This window comes from Thunnus albacares, chromosome 9 (assembly GCF_914725855.1).
Source record: "Thunnus albacares chromosome 9, fThuAlb1.1, whole genome shotgun sequence".
Taxonomy (NCBI): domain Eukaryota; kingdom Metazoa; phylum Chordata; class Actinopteri; order Scombriformes; family Scombridae; genus Thunnus; species Thunnus albacares.
The window spans coordinates 25,814,052-25,837,453 of NC_058114.1; the positions used below are offsets into that span (position 1 = coordinate 25,814,052).

At 42.3% G+C, this 23,402-nt stretch overlaps 2 protein-coding genes and 1 long non-coding RNA gene across 5 annotated transcripts in view; 1 reads left to right on the forward strand and 2 right to left on the reverse strand.

The window, feature by feature from the left end:
- Positions 1–8,642, reverse strand: part of prkaa2 (protein kinase, AMP-activated, alpha 2 catalytic subunit) — a 12,729-nt gene extending 4,087 nt beyond the window's left edge. The window contains exons 1-9 of one of the 2 annotated variants that reach the window (XM_044360772.1): positions 8,461–8,642; positions 7,102–7,243; positions 5,772–5,865; positions 4,655–4,799; positions 3,589–3,676; positions 2,902–3,126; positions 2,567–2,729; positions 735–1,073; positions 496–622 (exon numbers count right to left, since the gene is read on the reverse strand). In XM_044360772.1, coding sequence (XP_044216707.1) covers positions 496–622; positions 735–1,073; positions 2,567–2,729; positions 2,902–3,126; positions 3,589–3,676; positions 4,655–4,799; positions 5,772–5,865; positions 7,102–7,243; positions 8,461–8,560 — 1,423 coding nt within the window. In that variant the 5' untranslated portion in view covers positions 8,561–8,642. Of the gene's footprint in view, positions 1–495; positions 623–734; positions 1,074–2,566; positions 2,730–2,901; positions 3,127–3,588; positions 3,677–4,654; positions 4,800–5,771; positions 5,866–7,101; positions 7,244–8,122; positions 8,390–8,460 lie in introns of those variants that run through there. The other variant, XM_044360773.1, reaches the window with a different exon arrangement.
- Positions 1–14,508, reverse strand: part of LOC122988460 — an 18,595-nt gene extending 4,087 nt beyond the window's left edge. The window contains exons 1-2 of the long non-coding RNA XR_006404803.1: positions 13,559–14,508; positions 10,650–10,654 (exon numbers count right to left, since the gene is read on the reverse strand). This is a non-coding gene — a long non-coding RNA (uncharacterized LOC122988460). The remainder of the gene's footprint in view (positions 1–10,649; positions 10,655–13,558) is intronic.
- The window catches only part of plpp3 (phospholipid phosphatase 3), a 31,174-nt gene continuing 18,522 nt past the window's right edge, over positions 10,751–23,402 (forward strand). Inside the window, exon 1 of one of the 2 annotated variants that reach the window (XM_044360775.1) lies at positions 10,751–11,368. In XM_044360775.1, the coding sequence (XP_044216710.1) occupies positions 11,230–11,368 (139 nt within the window). In that variant the 5' untranslated portion in view covers positions 10,751–11,229. The remainder of the gene's footprint in view (positions 11,369–23,402) is intronic. The other variant, XM_044360774.1, reaches the window with a different exon arrangement.

A 23,402-nucleotide genomic window follows, 5' to 3' on the forward strand; every position in this document is an offset into this window, starting at 1 on the left:
TCCTATGTTGCTCTTCATGAGGTTTCTTCTGTTTGTTCTCTGTTAAAGGTTTTTTTGGGGGGAGTTTTTCCTTATTCAAATCGAAGTTCTAAGGATTGAGGAAGTATGTTGTACAGAATGTAAAGCCCCAAGAGACAAATTTTTGATTTGTGATATTTGGCCATATAAATAAAAATTGACTTCAAGTTCAATTCACAGATAATTTTCACTTTTAGCTGATTAGGCAAGAGCACAAAAGCAGAAGATGAAAAACAAGCAGTGGTAAAAGAAGCAGAGAGGCCAAAGGAGCTTAAAACGTTGAATTTGTGTGTAATAGCTTATCAGTCTTTCATATAGCTACGTTATTTTAGTGGATTATGAAATAACAAATTAAAAAATGTATACAAATGAAACTAAAAATATATGAAAGGGCTTAGTATGACTTAATATAAGTCAGTGCAGTGATGTATGTATTAATTCCAACTTGTTTTGAAATCAGTTTTGTCAATCACCAACCATCAATGCTCTTGAAGTCGAGGAGGTAGGATCTGTTGTCCACCTGGTAGAGCTGCAGGCTCATTTTTACTAAGTTGCCTGTCACTGGATTCTTCCTCCGAACTCGCAGATGGTATGGGTTCACCACCTGCAACACAAATAAAAGACAATTTACTACATGAGTATGCCTGTGTATTTACTATTGATATATCCAGATACGTGTGTGTGTGTGTGTGTGTGTGTAAGACATATCCTGTTACCTTCCAGTCAAAGTTGAGTTGTTTCATAGCCCTGTACACCTCGGCCATGATATCATAGGGTCTACTCTGGCTCCTGATGCCCAGGTGCCACTTGGCTTTCTTCACTGCCAAGGGTTTGGGTCGGGTGGTGTTCAGAGCATCCAGAGGACAACGAGCTTTGGGGCTGTCAGCCAGGAGCGGAGGCATCCTCTCTGGGTGGGGTTTGACCCCCGGGGGTAGCAGCATGCCCTCCTCTATAAAGGACCCCTGGGGAGGACTGGAGGCCAAGTAGAACTCACTGGCCTGAGTCATGATGCGCCGATTGTCTATGATGAGGTGATAGGCTACAGCCAGCTGATCCTGGATGGACAGAGTGAAGATGAGAAGTTAAAAGATGATAATTCACTGAGGCTAGGATCAGAGTTTCAGATTATTAAACTCTACAACAACTCTTATATTAATCCACCCCACACATATTTCCACCAGACGACAAGACAGTAAAAAAGAAGCACAAACTGAGCTTGATTATAGGCAGCAACACATTAATTCAATCTGTCATACACTTACATTTTTTGCAGCATCAACAGTGGTTTGTTTAAATAGACAGAAGCAGAGCAGGGCATTTACGGTAACAGGGCCAATAATAGCCACAACAGCAGAGCAGATGAGGACATCAGTAACTGAGCAAACTCCAGTTTCACCAACAGCCTCTACTAGAGCATTGGGCCTCATGCAGGAACCACTTATATGAACAGATTCATTCTTAAGATGCATGTACGAGTGATTTAAGAAAATTTGTTTGTTTGTTTGACTTATAATGTCCTAATCTGAATTCATTTGGCATTTAAATATGATACTGAAATTAACAAACAATAAATATATAACTAAAACAAACTTGACAATGTATAATTAATATCCTGTTTACCATGTTATCATCATCATGGCTGCTAATTTACTGGAAGGTTTTTCAGATTTTATGATTTTTATGGTCATATTTTGGTGCAGCAACTTCTTCATTTCACTAGTTGCTAGGAAACTTCTCTCAGTGCGACAGCTGCCTCTGTGTGTCTGCAGCTCTCTGTCCACTATCATCTTGTGTTCCAGCTGACAGTGTAACATCACCTGTAGACTATAATATTCTCCTCTAATATCTCTGTGACTGTCACATCCCTTGAACGCCTCCCATCTTTAAAAGCTTTGCTTTAGAAAGATGTTTTTTTAGCATCTAACTTCATGTCAAAGTATTCCCTCTTTATTTCTGTCACAGTGCAGAGCTGCTCTGATGACAGGTCAGCCGGATTCATATTTTCTAATTGTTTTGGGTCTCCTACTACTGACACTCCTGTGTTTTTGTCTACTGATTATTGAAAGCAGGACTTGAAGTTGCATGGTGTTTTTACTCTTTGGGAACTTTTCTGTGAATGAAACTCTCCCACAAATGGAACATGGAGTCTTATATGAACATTTTTGGGGTGTGGATTATGCTAGTGACAATGTCTCACGAACGTGCACCTCCTCATGAACAGGTGACTTTCATCAGACTGAAACGAGCGATTTACAAAAAGTTCAGGCAGTTAAGAGAGTTTGTTAAATCCTACTTGGAACACTAATACGAGCAAACCTCACAGAGAAAAGTCTGAGAGTTTTAAGATAAAAATACGAAAATGTTCTTGCATGAGGCCCACAGTCACATTGTTTGAATGCCAAGTGATTTCTGACACGGTTATGACACCCTGAACATATAAAAACATACATATTGCACATTCATACATAACTTTGTGGAATATAAGGTAAATATTACAACAATCACAGTTTGATCAGAGAACAGAAAAAAAGATCAATTTCTTGTGTACCTGTGGATCCCCGCTATAGAGACTGGACATAACCTCTGACTCAGGGCATTCAAACTTCTCACACACTTCTCTGACTGCCTCCTCATCCAGAACTGTAGCATCGTATGACGGGTCCTCAGGGAACAGGTAGCCTGGCAGGTCCTGCTTAAACCACTCGTGCTCCCTGAGAGAGGACAGGATAATCAGTCAACTCCAACTAACGCCAAGTCATCACTCTTAACTATTAAACCAAAGCTAATGTTGATTTTATCCATCTCAAAATGTCATTTTAACTTGCATGAAGTCACACTGTTGTCAAACACAGTAGTCTTGACCCTGTAGAATGGAGTCAGTACCTGATGTCTTTGATAGTGGCTCTCTTCAGAGGGTCCACCTGTAGCATGAGCATCAGCAGCGAGGCCACAGAGCGGGTCAGGTACTCTGGGATATAAAAGACTCCTCCTCTGATCTTCTTAAACAGCGTAGGAACATGCTCATCATCAAAGGGCAGGGTGCCGCACAGCAGGGCGTACAGGATCACCCCACAGCTCCAGATGTCCACCTCTGGGCCTGCATAGAGCCTGACAGAGTGATGAGAGGATTTGACACGTAACCAACTAAACACACACTGTGTTACTGTTGTACGTGCAAGGCACAAACAGGTGGCATTTTATTATAACCCCTATCACATAGCATTGACAAGCAGTATATAAACAAATAATTCATCCAGTATAATTCACATATTCATATTTATTGCAGCTTTAAGTAGGTATGAGGCAATTCTTTTATGGCCTTAGGGGTTTATTAATGTATATGTCAGCAACTACAACTCCTCCTATGTAGCAGCCAAAACTGGTGTATAAATAGTCAGTGAGTGCTTGACAACACAGTACAGTTAAGAGAAAATAATAGTTCTTTTTCTGTCAAGGTGGGTTTCAGTCCAAAAATATTTTGTTCCTAAAGCCACATAGTTAATGATGATTAAATAATTGTAATTTAAACATTAAGCAGATAAGTTGTTACTACTGTGATCACACACACACCTTCCTGAGATGACCTCTGGAGCAGCATAGTTGGGTGAGCCACAGCTCGTCCTCAGGAACTCCCCATCTGACATCATGTTTGACAGACCTGTCGGCCGATGACAAAGCAAACACACATTAACACCCTTCTGTCTTTTCCTTGAGAGTGACACAAACTGCTGAAATAATGCACTATAATCATATTATTACTCCGTCTCAATCCTTTGATGAACATAGGTTAAACTGAACATGGCCTGGAGTGAGAAGGGTAAGAGAGCTATACACTGTGGGTGCCGCTGATATCTTTATCCTCCTTTACCCGCCAAGACTATAAGCTCTATACACAAAGCTCCTCTAATTGGATGAGCCGCTCTCTGCCTGCCAGGGCCTCATCCAAACGCTAAACACCAGACGCCCTGCGATGTGCTGACCTTCCCTTTATCTTTTATCCCTGTGCCCTTAACACTCCCTCTCACTGCTCACCAGTGTCTGTTACTCTCAGCCAAAACACTTCTCCTGCTGTATACCCCTGCCGCACCTCCCTCCCCTCCCAATTCCTTCCCTATCAGATGACACTGGGCCTCAAGGCTTCCTGCCAGACTTGATATGAGACCTTTCCGTTGCTAGGGGACCTCTCTCCACCCTGCACACCCTGCTGTGCACAAGGGTCTTCACATGTTTTTAAATATTTCTCTCTTTCATGGTCATATTGCATCAGGCGCTTTCTCTTAACCAGTCAGCTTGAATAATTATGGCACAAGTGATAAGAAAATGTATTCGGTGAAATTAATTCTCATTTAACAATGAGGTTAACAAGTACTTGATTGTGATTTCACACTTTTCCACAGGTATATAATTAAGTGTGTAATTATACTTTTTCTTCAACAAACCGTCACTGGGCTCTCATCAGACTGTCCAATTACTTGATTAATTCCAGCTCTGCCACAAACTCTGCCTCTTTCTCATTCTTATTCTCCCCCGAACATATTCTGCTGTTATGTTCTGTTATGCTACAATTCTTCTGCCAAACCAATTCCTTCATCCCTCCCCGTAGCTGTGACTCTTTCTCATTCTTTACAAATCCTACCAAAGTCTGCAATCTTGGCGTTCTTGTTGGCGTCCAGCAGGACATTCTCAGGTTTGAGGTCTCTGTGGACCACCATGTGTCTGTGGCAGTAGTCTACAGCTGAGATAATCTGCTGGAAAAGACGGCGAGCCTCTGTGTCCTCCACCTGAAACACACAATATCGATGGAGATGGTTGGACTGTGGCTGTACTTAGTACTTCTCTGATCCAAAAGTGTTTAACTACACATGAATATGAAGCAGAATGTTATAGAGCAAGCTCAGAAACAGGCCTGTGGAGAGAATGGTGGATAATTAAGTTATAAGCCGTCTTGTTTAGAACAAATTTACCATACTTGGGTTTGGGCATAAAGTTGCTGTGGCTCAGGGCCCAGATAAAGTTCAAGCAGGATTGTTTTATTAAAAATAGAGGCTGGCCCCAGAAGAGGTCACCTCTACCTAACAAAACAGTCAGTATCTGTCTTGAATGTGTGTGTGTTTATGGAAAACCATGCTTGACTGTAAATCTCAAAAAACTGGAAGTGAACATTTAACTGAACAGATGTTAAAATAATCGTTTACAGCTCTCAGTTATAATGGTGCAGTGATGATGTGTTGGAGCACTGTTGTCAAATACATTTTCATGACTCATAAACTATAAATCATATCATTTGGAAGTCTGCAACAGTAGTTAAAAGCAGAAAAGAGTAAATTATTTCATGCAAAATATGTGTGAGTGATGGGGATATTTGCAGTATAAATCATGTGCAAAAAGCATTTAAATCCCTCTAGAGAATAAGAATAAATGAGGACAAAAGAGTAAAAGTGCTCAAATAACTTTTCCTTAATAAAATTATTTACAACGTAACATAAAAAATACAATATGGCCGCTAATGTCAAGGAAACACCAGGAGTCTTACTTTGTTACCACAAACTGTCAAACATTCAATTTCAAATAATATCACTTCATTGGTGTTTAATAAGAGGTAGTGGTCCACACTACACACTGCTTCACAATGCCATTACCAACATGAGCTGTGGCTACTAGTCCGCTAACAATATCTGATGACTGAGTGACCATGGGAACCCAGCGGATGGTGACTCAGATCTACCAGTCGATGAACAGATGAAATATCTTACCCGTCCATGTTTGCAGATGTAGTCAAACAGCTCACCTCCAGACACATACTCCATAACCATAAAGAAATCTGTGGGTGTACTTATCACCTGGTACCTAAAACAAACAAACATACATTTGTATTTTTTGTACGAACATGGTCTAACTGAGGATATGTTAACCCTTAAGCCTGTAAATGTAGCCATAACTATAAAAATATATCAATGAAAGGCTTTTATCTCACATATACAGTAAATCAACACAGTCATGTGCAGCATAGAGACACAGAAACAAACACAAAGACAGGTGAGGCTGTAATATATAGCTGCTGAGTGTGTGCATTATTTTCATAAAGGTCAGATGTATTAAAATGCCAGCCCAATCTCATGAATGGTTGCTCATGGGGGATTCTGCACTTCATCATAATCCACTTCATTCCTGTCAAGCTGTATGTAGCACAACACTGCCAGCACCGTGGGAGAAATAAACCCACACCAAATCACAATCTCTTTCCTTTTCTGTCTTCTATACACACACATAAAGAGTCTGTAGGAAATGTAAACAGTGAGAGCACTTGAGGGAAATGTTAAGGCATTTGTTCTGATTCATTTCATTTAATGCCGGCTTTATAATTACAGCCACTATAATATCACACAGTCTGCTTTGCTCAGCTCTACTTCCATGCCTGAAGCTACCTGCAAGCAGACTGTGTATATACGTAAATGAAATGTGTGTTTGTGCCTGTGTTTGTAAATGTATATGTCTGTGTCCGAGGGCTCCACAGCGCTCCGGCTCACAACTTGAGAGCTCACATATCTTCCATAGCTTACAGTGTGACAGAAGACTAACCCTAACCCTGGCCTAAAAATAACACAGAGATTGTTGTGAGAGACACAGAGACATAGACGAACAAGGAGAAAGAGGCCAGGGAGAAGGAAAGAAAGAGAGAGAACGAAGGCAAGGTCAAAGACGAAAAGGCAAGAGGAGCTGAGACACCTTGATGAGGAGAAGGTTTTAGCCCTGCAGGAATTACAGTAACTTTTATCACCTTAACTGGAGATTTGTACTAACCAGAACAGATCTCTTTCTCTACTCCAAAGCCTGTGTGTGTGCATTGGTATGTTTGTGTGTTCTACCTCCTGGGAGCCCTGTGGGCATGCTCAGTACATCGCAGCTATAGTAAACAAACAGGAACAAGCAAAGCATGCCACAACACACAGAGAACACGACCTAGCGCATGGCCGGCATTACAACAGCCACTAATTTAACAGAGCTCAGCTATCTCTTGATGTAGACTGTCAGCACTGAGAATCTTAAATCTGATAGGAGGATGTGTGGTCGTTCTGCACTTACAGCTTGATGATGTGTGGGTGTCTGAACAGTTTGAGATTCTGAATCTCTCGTTTGATCTTCCCCACGACATCGAGACTGCGGATCTTCTGTCTGTTCAGGATCTTTACAGCCACTTTATGGCCTGTCAACTGATGCTCGCCGACTAGAAACAAAAGAATACAGATATGAAGCAGATACAGCTTATAGACAGGCAGTTAGGCACAAGATATATGGATGCCCAAGGGAGGTAGACAGAGGTACTAATGGGTTCAGCTTTGATTTGGAGACTTGTTGCATAGCAGGCTTTTCATAGCAGTGAGCAAACTGTGTTTTTAGATGTGTGTTTGGCCCTTATCTTTTGGCCTTCTCATTGTTTAGGGTGTTGAAGCTATCTGTCTGCCTGAGGCTAAGTGCCTACATTGTTATTGTTGCTGCCAAACCTCTGTTACAGCTAGACTACAAACACATTATCAGTTATGAAACATTAATACAAAAGGCGGACTTCCACCTAGGAACTTGCCTAAAACGAGCAACCATTAGCAAAATTTGATTAAAGACTGACTTTAGACTGAATTTGCTTTCTACTACTTGCTAGAATGCGCAGAGTAATTTCCCCTCAAACATATTTAAACCCATTTGAAAATGTAGTCGTGGCTTTATGTGGGTTTAACCCCCCAGCTAAGTTTAGTTACATCCATCAAACTGCGCACACAAGAAACAGGCGAGGTGAGAATGGAGTTAACGCTAAAGCTCACAAGGTCACACAGAGTGCTCAAAAACTAGCTAAGAAAACTGAAATAAGATCCTGGCATATGCTTCTATGGTAAAACTTTACGCCTGTAATAGATTTTTGCCCGATTTAGCGGGTACTTAACTAGCTAACTGTGGCTGGCAATGAGATTACATATCGGACTAGCTACACCGTTTATAAAAAATATTGTCAGTTAACAATTAAGCTCACACGGTGGGCAAGCTGTGAGCTTCAGTGATGTCCTTTACCGCAAGACAGGGCAAAGAAACCTACCACAACACAAAGTCATACCTGGATATACAATAATAATTCGAGTATGACTGTGCATCTCCTTGTAGCTATTGTCTCCCAGGTAATTACACCTGCCATAGCTGATAACAGTAGCTGCAGATAGGCGCTTCGGTGAAAGAATTTGACTTTCAAGCGGCCGGATTCTCAGAACATATGTACGCTTTAAATTCCTTCCGTTCCAAGCGTTACACCATGCAGCTACGCAGGCTGCTCACTGACCACCGGTAAGTTCAATACTGTCCGTTGGAGAGGGGAGGCACAGCAAGTACTTCATACTCCCAACAGAAACATACAGACGTTCACACTCTGCTCGGCATGACATGCAAACATGACTTAACTCTTTACTTTGCCGAATGTTCCCACTCCGAGCGTGTCGCCGAGGATGTAATGGCCGATCTTTACCCTGCCTTCGTGCTTCTGTTGTTGCCGCTCTGCCATCTTCTCCGTTACCGACGGCTGGGCTCGCTCGGTGCGGCGGGTGGGTGGGTGTGCTGCCTGCCTGCCTGCCTGCGGGGCGCACGGAGGGGCGGGGCAAGGGAGAACCACAGATGACTGTCAGGTTTTTACTTTGAATATTGTAGTAGGAAATCGCAGTTGGTTTTTCTGAAGGCCAGAGGCCAGATGCATGAACGATGAGTGCGCACAAAAAGCATGCATACACCATTCCCCGCACATAAAATGATATTTATAAACACAGAATCTGCGCACGTCACTCATCCTTCAGACCAGGCGAAAACATGTTTTTCTAAGGCGATATGAGAGTGAAGTAATGAGGTGGAGATAAAATATGACGCGAGAGACTGAATATTTTAGTAAAACATTGTTTATTTTGATAACCAGCTGCACTGATTGTGTGATTCTTTTGAGTTTACACAGCGGTTACACAGCCATTTACAAACGCAATGCTTATTATTTTATATTTTGTGTGATTAATTTCATCATTCTTTCAATTTACATGGGAGTCAAATTTTCATTTTGCTGTTAATATTCAACGAATCGTTGCATTTCTGAGATGGTTTACAGGTCCATGTGATGAATTAATGATAAAGACGATATAAAGAGCCGCACAGCCGTGCGTAATGGTCGTGCGTAATGACAGCTGTTCTGGCTGTTGGAGAACCCCGCTGGTGCAACACAATCGGTGAAACTGCTCTTCTTCTTTCCCGTTTGTTTCATTGGCAGGTGTACAGTCTGGTGGGGCAGACGGCGAACTGATACGGAAACGCTGGTTCAGGGCGTATCTTCATCCATTTATGGCTAATGTGGGAGTGGAAATGAGGCACTGGCACCCACTGGCACCCAGTTCCTCAGTGACTGAGATTTCATGCATAGACAGTTTTATGTATCTGACGAAAAGCATGCGTATGCATATTTCTGGCTTTGTGCGTACACACAGTTTTAGTCATGAATCTACACAGAGTTTTTGCATGTGCCCCCAGGTGTCATCTGTCATAAACCAGAGTCAATGTGGCATACCCAGTCCTCCATGAGGTCTTCCCACACAGTGTTATATTTATCTTAATTTGCTGGCCTCTATCTCAATGTTTATAGTCCACAGCGCTTAAAAAACAAACGATTTTTTCTTAAAAAGCGTTAACTAGTTTATAAATGACCATTAACTTTCTGAAACAGAATGGGCTGGTAAAAAAAGTGAAATTACTGTTAGACTATGGATAGATGCAAACAAGATGAGGTGAGTTGCTCATATTTAACCGCTAGATGGCAGAGCAACTTTAGGCTTTATGTTATTAAAATCCAGCATGACTCTAGCAGCTGCTTTAGCCTATACACCCTTGAGCTTACTCTGAAATCGGAAAACATGAGTTGAACTGGCGCATGAAACTTTTCTTGTTAATAAACAAGTATAGATGAGGTGAGTTGCTCATATTTAACCCCTAGATGGCAGAGCAACTTTAGGCTTTATGTTATTAAAATCCAGCATGACTCTAGCAGCTGCTTTAGCCTATACACCCTTGAGCTTACTCTGAAATCGGAAACATCAGTAGAACTGGCGCATGAAACTTTTCTTGTTACTAAACAAGTATAAGACGCATGAAAACCTATTGTCTGTCATTAAGTTGGGTTTACTGACCAGAGCAAACAAATGGCAATTCCCACTTGTATATTTGCATTTTCAAAATACAACATTTAGAATAAATACATGAAACATTTTGTCTTATCCTGTTCAAAAAAAACACCATTACACATTTTCACACACAAATGAATGATGCCACTTAAAATTATGAATGGTAAATATCACCTACAGATTCTATATATGTATGGGTGCAGACATGATATAGTTTCACAATGGAATTGGTAAATTACACAAATGATATCAAAGTCTTGTTTAGGTCTGAGTGATGGCGCAAGCAGCATTGTTTTTCATTCACTATTCATGCTACTTTTTTTTCTTCACAGATTTTTAACATAGATATGTCAACATAAAATGACACACTGTTACAACATTAACTTGAAAGTAAGAACAAATAACTTTAATTATTCTCAGGATGAAAAGAGAGCATATAACCTCATCTCCAAAAACATGACAGCTCTAAAAGACAGAGTGCGCACGTCATACCGTGCGTACTCGCTAGAGGCGCTCGCACTGCTCTCTGTCCCTCAGTCTGAAAGTTTCCATGCAGGGATGGAGTGATTCTATAGCGGAGGGAAGAGGGCTGAGCCTTGGAGCTGCTACGGCAACTTGAAGAGAGCAGTGGGAGGAGGACAAGAAGGATTGATATAACAAGAGCGCCTGTCGATGCGCAGCGCAATTCTCACTCACTCCAAGTCTTTGAACCAAGACCGATAAAGGGGAGCGGGCTTTCCATTCATTTCAAGCGCAGACAACTTTTCTTCCGTGGCACTAAAGCTTAACTGTTAACCAGATAATACTCAAGTGTTTTTATGTTTTATTATTATTATTTTTTTGTAAAAGTGAAATACGAGACAACGAGACATCAGATCTGAAACTTTACGAGACCTCCGAGTTGAGAAGTTTTGTTTCCATTAGAATTGCATGACATTTCTTTGAAGGACTTGAGAGCCTGACAGAGTTTCTTCACATACCGCGTGGTGTGGGATTTGGAGCTGAAACGGGGAGTTCTCCAATGCAAAAGTACATGTATGAGAAAGCAATGGCACAAGAGACAAGAAACGGAGGAACCTCTACGTTAAACAACAACAATGGTGTTGACAACAGCAAGAAGAAACTGCTTATAGCGCTGGACATCTTCTGTCTTCTTCTTGGTAAGTTTATAAATAAGTTTAGACTAAATATTCCTCCCTGTTATAATTTGAAATGTTTACTGTTTGGTCATACATCAGCTGATTTGGACTGGGGAAAAAAGTCAGATACTTTGCACACTGTATTCACACTAAATAAGCAGTAACAATAAACAAGTTAAGCTGGACCCGCGCTTTCTAATGATTGGCAATAAAAGCCTTATCGTTTTAAAAGTATTGCCTGTTATCTGCTGCCAGAAGACAACTTAATCTGCAACATCCCCTTATCATCCAGCTTCAACACACCACCCCATGCCAGGGAGGCACTGAACTAAATACTGATCACACTCAACATTTCAGACTCCTATTGTTAAAACTATACATTGTTTATATGCTGAAATCCAACAAATATGACGACACAATGAAATGAGCGAGGTGATGTGTTGTGTGTTGACACATTCATAAACGTATAACAAAACTGAAGCTGAAGTTTTACAAAGGTTGAAAAACAAAAACAAAATACACATTTCTGATTGACTGACACACATATGGTTACTCTCAGCTGATGTTGTCATCATATAATATATTGATCATGTCAAAGTCCACAGAGCATCACTGGGACCGATGGGTTTATGCTTCTGCCGCCTGCCAACATGCCTGGGGCATAAATGTTTTGAAGTGTTGTAACCTGCCCTTTTACTGCCCTTTAAATAGCCCACGACACCCCTCCTGTGCCCCCATAACCTTGTTCATCTGACCCTAAAGCTCCAGAGGTGCAACTCCAGAAAGAGTTGTCCATACATAGAGATTACTGAAGTCAAAAAATCAAAGTCTAATTACGATATTGATGTGTGAGTGATGAAAGTGTCCCTGAAGCCGAGGAGATGGTCGTTACTGCTCCGATTTGCCCTAACAGGCAACTTGTTTGTGATGTAGAGTTTGTGTGTTAGTCCTAACTTGTTATTCTACAAGCGTCCCGTCCACATTCAGACACACACACACACACACATCAGTTATGTGTGTGTTGCTTTGATAGCTGGTTTGTTTTTGGCTGTTGTCACTGTAGCCCAGTCCTTTTACTTTTCTAGCGCCGGTGGCCCCCCTTTCTCTTCTCTGTTTTCAATCCCTCCGTCTCTCCTTTCTCTCTTTTAGAAAAGGATTATGGGAGTCGTGCTTAACTTCTACACATTCTCTCCCAGAACCCTGCAAATCCCTGGCCAGCTGCCCCTGATCACTTCAAATTGCTTTCTCTCTCCCTTGCTGTCTCCAACTCTCTATCTAGCCCTCTTTCTCACTCTGTCCAGGGGAATGCGTGGAATAATTGCTTAAGCATGTGTTGTGGCAGGGGGAATGCCTCTCCAATCTAACAGGGAGAGATGGAGAAACGGGACCCGTGGCTGACCAGGCATTAGAGGAGCAGGTGGGAACCACAGCAACAGTTCAATGGAAAAACTGAAGCATCACCAGTAGTAAATATATGACATTGCCACACAGGAGCAGAATTTTATTGCCCGAGATGTTACAAATGGTGCAGATTAACTCCACATTTTCTTAAGTGCTGCGTGGAAGATCTGCCTGACAGACACCAAGTTTTCCAGTGGATTTATATTGGTTTTCTTATTAAAGTACCTCAGACAGAGATACGCTGTTTCATCTGCTCTCATATAAATGTAGATGAGCTTTGAGTGCATGTGGAGTGAATTTCCTGCATAAACCAACTTCCTTGAGTGGTAAAAAGCTCTATAGTCGTGTCTTCTTTGCCATGTAAGGAGAGCACGCACACATATACTTGTAAACACACGCAAATGTACACAATGCATGTAAACATGCAGATACACAAAGACACAAATGCTCACACGCATTCTCCTTTGTCATGCTAAACACAATCTGGCTGTCCTATGATGATTGGTTGGCCCACTTTAGGGGGTTGGGGGGGTACACATGGGGGGTTTAGCAGTAGGTGGGGGGGACGAGGGGGTTAAAAGAGGGAAGGAGAAAGACCAGGAGAAAGGGGGGTTATCAGGGGGTCCTGAATGAGGAATGCGGGTGTGTAGAGGGCTCAGAAGAATGCATGATCTTGAATGGGCTTTGTTCTGTGTATGTGTGTGTGTGTATCAGTGAGGGAAAAGGAAGAGCTGGTGTACACCATACAACTAGTTAATGCATAAATATCTCGTTACCTTTGATTAGTTCCTATCGGCCAGCTGGTGCCACACACACACACACACACACACACACTGTTCTATACATTGTCACTCTCACACACCCTCAGGCATGGCTAATGATTCTGTTTGCATAAAAGACATCTGAGGCTATCCATAATCACACGCATGGGGACACACACACCAACACACGTGTACAAAGTAAAAAAGGGTCCCTTCCTTCTGTTGCTTCTGGTAATCAAGGCTAATGATGCATAAACACAGCAGGATCAGAACAGGGAAGAATAACCACACACACATGCACACACAATCACCCAGCACTGTACCGCTGAGACCAGAGTTACAGCGTACGCTTTTGGCAGCTGAGTTCAAGCATCATCTGCTGATTTCACTTTGGCTCGGGTTCCACTGTTACTGAGCAGTCAAGTTGATTTAGAAACGCTATAAGGAGCTCACACAAACACTGTACACTATAAATACACAAACTACACCGCAGACTGCTGAATTTCATTCTTCTTCTCTTTTCTCTGTCTCGCATGCTCTCCTGAACATGGCTGCACACGCTCCGATAGCCTGCTATCATCCAGTTTAAAATGGGTGTTTATTGTGAAAACACTCTCTGAAGAGACACCCGCTTGAGCTTTAAGGAAACCATACCTCTAAAAGTAGCCTCACCTAAACCCTGAATAAGTTTTACACAATGCAAAGGACGTTATCCATTGTGTGTTTGCCTGTGTGCGTTCATTAGTGTGTGAGAGGACACGAGGGATGGACTACAGTGGTTGAGACTGAAAGCCATTCAGAGTTCAAACTGCAGGGTCCTTTTTATAAGAATATGCACATTGATTGTCCAGGATTGGCTCCGTCAACTCTCAGTCCTTTAGGCTGGTTTTAACAACTCCAGAAGGTCCGTCTGGATGTTGCTATAGAGACCAATTACTCTATTTATTAGACAGAGGATGACTTAATATCTCAAAACTTGATCTACGTTGACCAAGAGCCTTTTTCCATCAGCATCTCACATTTCTTGCTATTTGTTTTGATCTGTGATACAGTCAGGTGTTCAGTGACATGATTTTCCATGAGCAACAGACGGGCAGATTGTTATTAGCAGCAGAGAGGAGTGAGACCTTTTGGTCCCGGGAAATCAGCTTCATAACCGGCCCTGGAGCATTAACCCTATATGGCTCTAGCCCACTCCTTCCTCCCCCATTAGCTGCTATAGCATTACAGCAGTCAGTCACACAGCCCCTCATTAAAGCTGGAGAGGTTTAACCTCTACCTCTCCAGGCCTCAGCCACTTCAATCCTGAGCCGCTCTACAAATATTTTCCAGAATTTCTAAAATTCTTCGTCTGACTGCAGTGCCGTGGCCAAAGACTCTTGATGTGACATCTGGTGCAGTTTTGTGAGTGAGTGAACCGGGGGGCATCGTATGTGTGTGTGCGTGTGTGTATAGTGTATAGCTCAGGAAAGGGTGGGAAACGGAAAGGTAGTGTCGGTCAGAGGTAGGTGTGGTTGTGAAATGAAATCCTGTCCATTTTTTGCAGCACAGCCCATTTCCATTCTTTCCCCCCTTCCTTCCCTCCCTGCGCCCTCTCCACTTGAGCGGTCTTCCCTCTTCTTGACTTGTTTTGTATCAATAACAAACCCAGAAATGTCATAAAATAGCATTAGAAGAAAAAGACTTGAACACTATAAAAAGAACAGGTTAGTTAAGATGTTATGAGTGGATATAGTTGAGTACACTTCCATATTTAGTTTAATGGACCAAATAAATCACATATAAATGTAGTGGGGGTTTTTTAATACCTTGTGGAATCTTTCTGACAACAACAGATTAGTAGATTTTGCAAAGTGTCAAGTAGAAAACTGTAATCAAACAGTATGTGGGAGGGCCTTGCGCACAAACCCAAACAGAGGCTCACATCCAAAGCTGTTGACCTTAATCTCAGGTCAAATATTCCCACGGGTTTCTGAATGAGTCTATCTGTGCAGAGGCTGCAGCTGACTGAGAAGAGAAATGCTCGGGAGTACCTGTGGCTAGATTTTTATAGATGCTCAAAGAGAGCAAGAGTTAGGGCTAAGTGGGAAACAAGTGCCTGCAGGTACACACTTATACCGTTAGACTTCATATTCCTACACAAAACACTTTTTTTCCCATAATCTGCCATGTCAAGCTTCACTAATTTGGTTGTTTCAACAGTCAGCAGAACTTGTCAAGCTGTTACACGTCTTTTTTTTGTGTGTTTCAGTCCCACTCTTGATGCTCCTTGTCAGTCCGTTCTTCTGTTTAGCAAATCAGGTCAAAGGTCAGGCAGAAAATAGACTCATATAGGACAAGTGCCTGCAGTTCTCTCTGTATGACATTTCCTGCTCTCACACACAGCCTTGGGCTTGATGTAGACATTCACTGGACACGCACAGAGGAATATGTAACATCAATCTCAAGATTCACATATGTTACCTCATTTGAACTGAGTAGCCTATAGAGAGTCGATATGTGTATGGTATTTACAGTGTGATTACATCAGCATATGTATGCCTTTGTGTTATCTGTGGCTTTAGGGGATGACCTGTGGTGAGTTGTAGTGTGTATAGCTGCAGGACAAGGTGAGGCCAGGGCTATTTAGAAGGTGAGGAGTTTCCTCTGGCAGAAGAGCATCATTGTGTTATGTAACAGATAAAAGATCAGCAGATGCTCATGACAACAGTCGTGGCCATAGGGCTACTAGCCTTCCAAGAATGTTTGTAATTTTAAGATTGCATTTTTGTGTGGATGTATATTTTTGTATGTGTCGTGATGGAGAGTAGTAGTGGTTTTGTGGCAAGACTGGTTAGTGTGCATGAGTGTCGCGTTTCAGCCTGTCATTGTGACATGTGGCTGGTTTCTGCTGGTGCAAGAGTTAAATGACAAACCCCTGGGGTTTGTGTCTGTGCAGGGTTGCTATTAGAGGTGTGTGGGTGTGAGCGTGTGCATGTGTGCCCCGTGGGGTTTATGAGGAAGAGGGAGCGCCCAGAGCTGTCATTAGACAGACTCTACAGTACAGCCTGAAGGGTGAAACAGTCTGTGCATGTGTATGCCTATGTCTGCAATGTGTGTGTGTGGGTAGCATGTGTGAGGCATCTGTGGCTCGATTTGTGTGTGTGTTGTCCCATGTGGTTCCCGTGGGCAAGACGAAGGCATCAGGGTGACTGATGTGACTGTGTCTCTTTGTGCTGGTATAGAAACCAGACACACTCATCTCTTTTAACTCTTTTATCATGGTCTCTGTCCTAGCAAACAATTAAAATGCACAATTAAACAAAGACTCAATTTTGACAACAGATGAGCAACAGCTTGTAGTTTACACTTTGAGTACAATAGTGTAATAAAGTCTCTCCTGTGTCTCTCCACGCTCCCATCTATGATTATAACCTTCTCAGGTAAACACCCTCCAACTGCTTATTTAGATAAACCAGGATGACTGGGCAGAACCCTACCATAAAGTTTTGTTAGCAGTCATTCTTGTGTGTGTTTAAGTGTTTAAGTGTGTTTGAGTTTGCATTGCATGTTGTAAATGAACATTTTGTGGAATTTTGCGTGTGGGCACTAAGCTCATTCATAAACATCTGATTGTCCATTACGCCCATCAAAATTAGAACTCTGAGGTTTGCACAGTTGTATTTTCTTCATCAGACTTTCTGTCTTTCTAGGATGATACCTGGTCATTTTATATATAGTAGCTATATTACATGCAGTTATATTAGTTAAAATGGGATCAGGAGCTTAAAAAAGAACAAAATACGACGTTCCCAGCCCTTCTGAATGCTACTAGCACTTTAATGTAAATGAGAGCTGAGGCGGTAGATGATCTTATACAGCAGTGCTTCATCATAACAGGCAGGCTGAGAGCTGCAGGCCTCATTACATCTCTCTGTTACACCACATTGTCCTTGCCGGGGCCTCCTCCCTGCTGTTACACAGGCCTCTCTGTCTGTCACTTTCTCTTACTACATTGCCCACTACAATCCTCTGTATTTGTGTGTGCACATGCTGTGTGCATCCAGAGATGGGGGGTTGGGGGTCAGGGAGATTTCACTGAGAACAATACCCCTTTTGATGCATCTCAGAGCTCTTTGTTTCGTTAACGAGGACCAATAGGCCAGTGGCAGACAGAAGGAGGATGAAATGGAGGGAGGGAAAAAGTGAATGAGGTAGAGATGAGAGAGTGAGAGACCCTCCTCTCTGGGCACTCAAGGCCGCTTTATTATCTGTGAATGGTTTATGGCTGTTGCTGCTTCTAGCAGTATTGTCAGCCGGATAGTGGGCTGTAGTGCTTATCTGCTCAGTTGTGGCCAGCGCAGAGCAGTAATCAGCTCAGCATCTTTATTGGTGAAGGCCTTATCTGTGCTGCAGCCACTGAGCCCTATCCTGTTTACATACAAAGAAGAGGCTGGGCTGAAGAGACTCCCTACTACTAGTAAATATCATGCAGAACATTCACACTGTAGCTCCAGTTTAACACCTATTGTCTCAAACACGGTCCATGTTGTGCACAGAGGTGAGAAAGATATTGAAGGAGCAGATGAGGGGAAAGAGTGCAAGAAAAGGGAGGTGAGTAGTGAGTGAAGTTTTAGGAGCATTATCCAGACAAAGGCGTCAGGTTTCAAAGACTCCACAGCCCTCTTCTCTGCAGCCAGGCTTTTGTCCCAGGGGGTAATAATGCCATTATGGCAACAACAGAGGAACGCCCAGCCAGCCACCCAACCAACCAGCCAAATAGCCTGATCTGGCCCCTGGGCACTGCTCAAGTTTCCCCTCACTGGAGCAGCTGTGCGTCCATCCTCCTATTTCAACTGGCAGTGCGGCCAAGCATTAGGAATGTCTTGATGAGTTGTAACTGATCTTTTTAAAACACATTATAAATATCCTCTCCTTGCTAATGTGGACCAGAGTTGATTTCTCCACAAAACAGTGTCGAATCGATCATCTCTTCATATGTGCCTACAAGCCAACAGCAACACGGGACCGGTAGATATGAGCCCCTCATTCAGAGGCTGCCCTCGCAGGTGCCTGCTGGTAAAAGTCCCCTAGAGAGTGTCCCGACAGATGCCTGTGTGTAAAAGGCATTTATTCCTCTGAATAAAATCTCTCTGAGTAAGCACATGCTTCAGCCAGCGGCCCCCCGGTCACCGCAGCATTCACACAGAGGGGGAAAAAGGACAGGGATTCACTCTGTACACCACTCTGCTGACCTCAGCCACTCCTGTGTGTGTGTCTGTGTGTTTGTGTTTGTGTATTTGTGAACTTTGTACATGTGTGAGACACATCAGCAGCTTGTGGAAACAAAGAATTGATATCTAGAGCCAAACATCTGTATCAGTATACATGTGTGCATGTTCATGCATATTTTAAATGTAAAAAACAGCAATTATGTGTATGAATTAATCCCGAGTGGGTTTTTTTCAGAGCTGGGTTTGTTTATTTGGATTACGAGAACATTTTTAAAGCTCTTTGTGGTTGACAACTTGAAAATGTTTGAGAAAGGCTTTGCTGAAGTTGCCAGTGGAACCACAGTAATCCACTTTAACACCCACATCGCCACACACACACAGGCACACACAGATATAATAGGCTGTGCTACAGTGACATTTGTACCCTGCTCTTGTGTGTTACAGTATAATCCTAGAGCCATGTCACATCCCTCACCTTTGACCCTTGGCCCTGTAGTTACTTCTAGGGTCTGTCAAGAGCCTCAGTTAACCTATGCACTCTATTCCCAAATGTCTGGAGGGCCACACATACTCATTCTCATGGCTTTAGTGACCTGAAGATAAAGTTAACTGTGTGGGCTTACAGCAGTTGTAGTGTTGGAAGTGTGACAAATTTCATAACATCCGAGGCATCTGCTTGGGTGGCTTTATTTAAAACCTCAGAGGTCACAGCAGTGTTTTAGTTGAATGCTGATGAATGAGTGTGTGACCTCCCTAAATGTTAAGATGAATATTAAGACAGTCTCTTTTGCTAAAGACACAAGCCTGTTTGGGTTACTATTAATATAATTAATTAAGATTTTAATATTATACACAAAGGCTCATTAACATATACCATGTGTACCATATCTCCATAGAAACTTGCCCAAATGGTGATGTCCTTACACTGTTGCCAAAGAACTGGCTTCCTGCTCACCTGCCTGGGTTTTTGGCAGAACAATGTTCACCAACAAGTGGACCTGGCAGTGAGCCACTCATTCTCTCTGATCCCTGCTTCTTATCAGATACACACAAACAGCACACACGCTCTCATAGTTCGCACACACAAGGCGCCAGCTAATCTCTCTCATACAAACATATACATATATCCCCTCGAGATTGCACACACACATACACACACCACAACTGTACTGTGACTTGTAGCTGGGAGAGGGTATTCATTCAATTTAATAGACCAGAGAGACTCTGCTAATGCAAGTAATTGAATAAAGATACTGTCTGTCTCCCTCAGACACACAGTCACACGCATATAAAATAACCACAATACAGTATCCATACATACTTCTTTTTAGCGATGGAGGGGCATTTTTTAGCGACATAGCTTATGTTGCAGGGTGTGTACGGAATTGATAGAAGTATGTCAAGCGTTTCCTCAAGAGACTGGGACTGGCCTGAAATAGACAAGCAAAGGTAATGGATCTGTACACATTAGCCACATCTCTCTGTCACAGCAACAGACACACACGCACACACATACACACACATCCACAGATCAGGTTATTCTATGGTTTGTGGCATGAAGTGTCCCAGGTCCCGGAGATGCATTGTTATGTAAGGGCATTAAAAGGCTCAAATACACTCTTATACATACTATTTGTGTTTGGTTTAATCCACTCCAAATATGATTGAATTTAACAATTATTTTTGATTAACCTGTCAATTAGTTTGTTATCAATTAATAATTTAGTCTATACAATATCAGAAAATACCGGTAGTGAAAAATGCCCCTTGAGTTTTAAAATAGTTCTGTCTAATTTACAGTACAAAACCCAAAGACATTTAATTTAAAATATAAAACTGAAAAAAGAAGCCAATTCAAACATCTGAGAATCAGAAAACATTCGGCATGTATGCTTAATAAATTACTGAAATAATGGATCAGTTATTAAAATAGTTGTCGGTAAATTTTTTTTCTGTTTTTTCTTTTAAAAGAAACATTCTCAAAAATGTTTTGTCAACACAAGCAGCGATACAAGAACTTTGCATAAATTGGCAAAATGTTAACTTAAATTAGGATCTATCAGATCAAACAATAAGTAAACAAGATTACTGTGATACAAACACGTTTCAGTCTGTACTAAAATGCATTGATATACAGCCTTGCTCAGAACTGAGCCACTGACTCTCAAACAGCCATCGAATCTGTTGCAGAGCAGTGAGAAAACTCAGAGAAGAAAAAGTTTGATTGATTGACTGGCCAGTCTATGGAGTCAAGACCCCCAGGGCCTCCACCCTCTTTAACTTTCCTCTGAATTGTCTACTCTCTCCTTCTCAGGACGGGTCACATGGCATGTTTGAAAGACAGGAGGAGGAAATCCTCCATTAGAGCAGACCACAATACCTCTTCCTCTGCCCCTCTCCGCCTCCCATTCACCTCTCACACTCACTGCTGACACTCTAGCTCGCTCACTATAATCACGATATCATTCTAATCCTACTTCTGAAAGCCATGAAAGCCCATTAAAATATCAATAGAGGTCCAGAGGGGTGGGAGTGATGAGAGCAAGAAAACGGGAAATTTGCCACTATAGTCTTCACGGACACGCAGGTGTTGCTCTACAGGGATATTAGTGCTGTGTCAAGGGAATTAACCTTTTGAGCGACACGGAGCTTTAGCTGCTGTAAGACTAGCTATTGTTTCCTGTTCTGGCAAGTACAGTCGGTCTTAAGATGATGACCAACTGAAAATAATAGAACTGATCCTAAACCTGCAGGGCAGACGAACTTTGAACTTGATAATAATCAACACTGCTGAAATGTGAAATACATTTAAATGCAAATCCTAACAAATTCTAACACTGTTGTAACCTGATAAAAGAAATACATTTCTTTTCTTTATGTGTGCGGGAAATACAGAAGCAGACCTGGAGGAGATTTGTTTTGTGACTTCGTCCTGCTAATCTAACAGCTCACTCGCTATACCAAATTTAACTCCAAAGCCAATCAAACAGACGCTAGTAGGATAATCTCTCACACACACGCACATGTGTACATACACACATATGTACACATACAAACCAAGCTGCATAAAGTGCACACATACCACATATAAACACACGCATACATGTGTACTGCTGTGATTTCTAGCAGGCAGTGGAACGTGAACATGTGAGTGGATTTACTGATGGAAAATAAGTACAGTACACACACACACACTTACATTTACACACAAACGCAAAGACCCTACCATGACCTCTCTCTCTTCTTTCACACACACACACACGCGCGCACACACACCCGTTCTCTCTCCATCTGACTTGAGGTGAGTAATCTTTAGTGGTCTGCAGAGAGAAATGCATGACAGGATCTGATAAGACAAATAGAACTGTTCCCCAACTTGCCGAACCACCCACTTAGGATGTGTTTTTCTTTTTTTCTGACTACATTCACCATAGTTTCTGGCCCTCCCTCTCTCTTTCCCTTGCTCTCCGAGGGGCTTTTAAAGCCCCAGTTATTCTTGGGCGCCTGTGTGTGCAGTTTAAAAGCAGCTCAGTGGCTCGATGGCTCATCAGGCTCATTAGCCCTAAAGAACACAAAACACACAACTTCGCTGTCAAGGCAGAAACATCAAAACCGAAGGAAGAAAACAGATAAAATAACTGCAAAAGTTGTAAATTTAGTTTTCTCTGTGTCAGTAGTGGAAGTCGTGCAAGACTGTTTGTAAGCAGTTAAAGCTGCCTCTCCCCTTCATTAGTGAAGATGTGAGAATGTCAGGCATCACTGAATCTTACTGACCTCATGACAGAGCTTGTAAAACAGTTGTTTTTTAATTCACCGGCGAACTGCAGGCCTTTGCCAACAGCCCAACCCACCTCTTTCTTTTTCTCCCCTCCCTGTTTTTATCTCTCCCTCCTCTGACACTTCCACATTTCTCTTCCTCTCTCTCCGGGTCAACAGGCCCTGTGAAGGTCACTCTCTCTTTATCCCATTGGCATAAAAGAAGCCATATTTCTTCATGCCAGCATGGCTCAGATGGGCAGCAGGGTTCATGCAGGAGTGTGTTTTAGTTTGAGATGTTCATGGACTGACTGTGGTATGAGGAGAATGCCCACATACCGGGCTGTTTTCAGGAGATGGCATGGGGGGCAGCACAAAACAGTTTGGCATCTCAAGGCTGGGCAGCTGAGAGGGAAAGGCAGCATGCGGACAGAGAGGCTTTCATAAATTCTCAATAGATAGTGTCGAGGTGCTCAATTGCTCGCTCTCGCTTTCCTTTTTCAGTCATTCAGCTGATGGACTTCCAAGTTTCCCATGCTGTTCTCCGATCGGTTTTAGCCTTTAAGCACTGGTTAGCATGTATGTGTGTTTGTGTTTCCCATGTCTGTTAAGCCCATGACCTCCTTTCACTTCTCCTCATTAGCATGTGAATCCCAGCTCCACAAGTAGGCCAGAGTGAAGGGAGAAGGAGGAGAAAATGGGAAAAGCAGAGTAGAGACTGGTGTGAGAGAAAGCATGATCCGATTTATAAAAAGGTTTTTTTTTTCCTCAGTGGAGTGTTTACCCAACAGAACTCAGTTTGTGCATGGACTTAACGCATGGGAGTTCTCACTGTGTTTAAGGTATTAAACTGTAGCCGAGTTCACAGGGACATTAAGCTGAAAGACTCCTATGAACACAAACGCATATTTGCACCAGAATCCC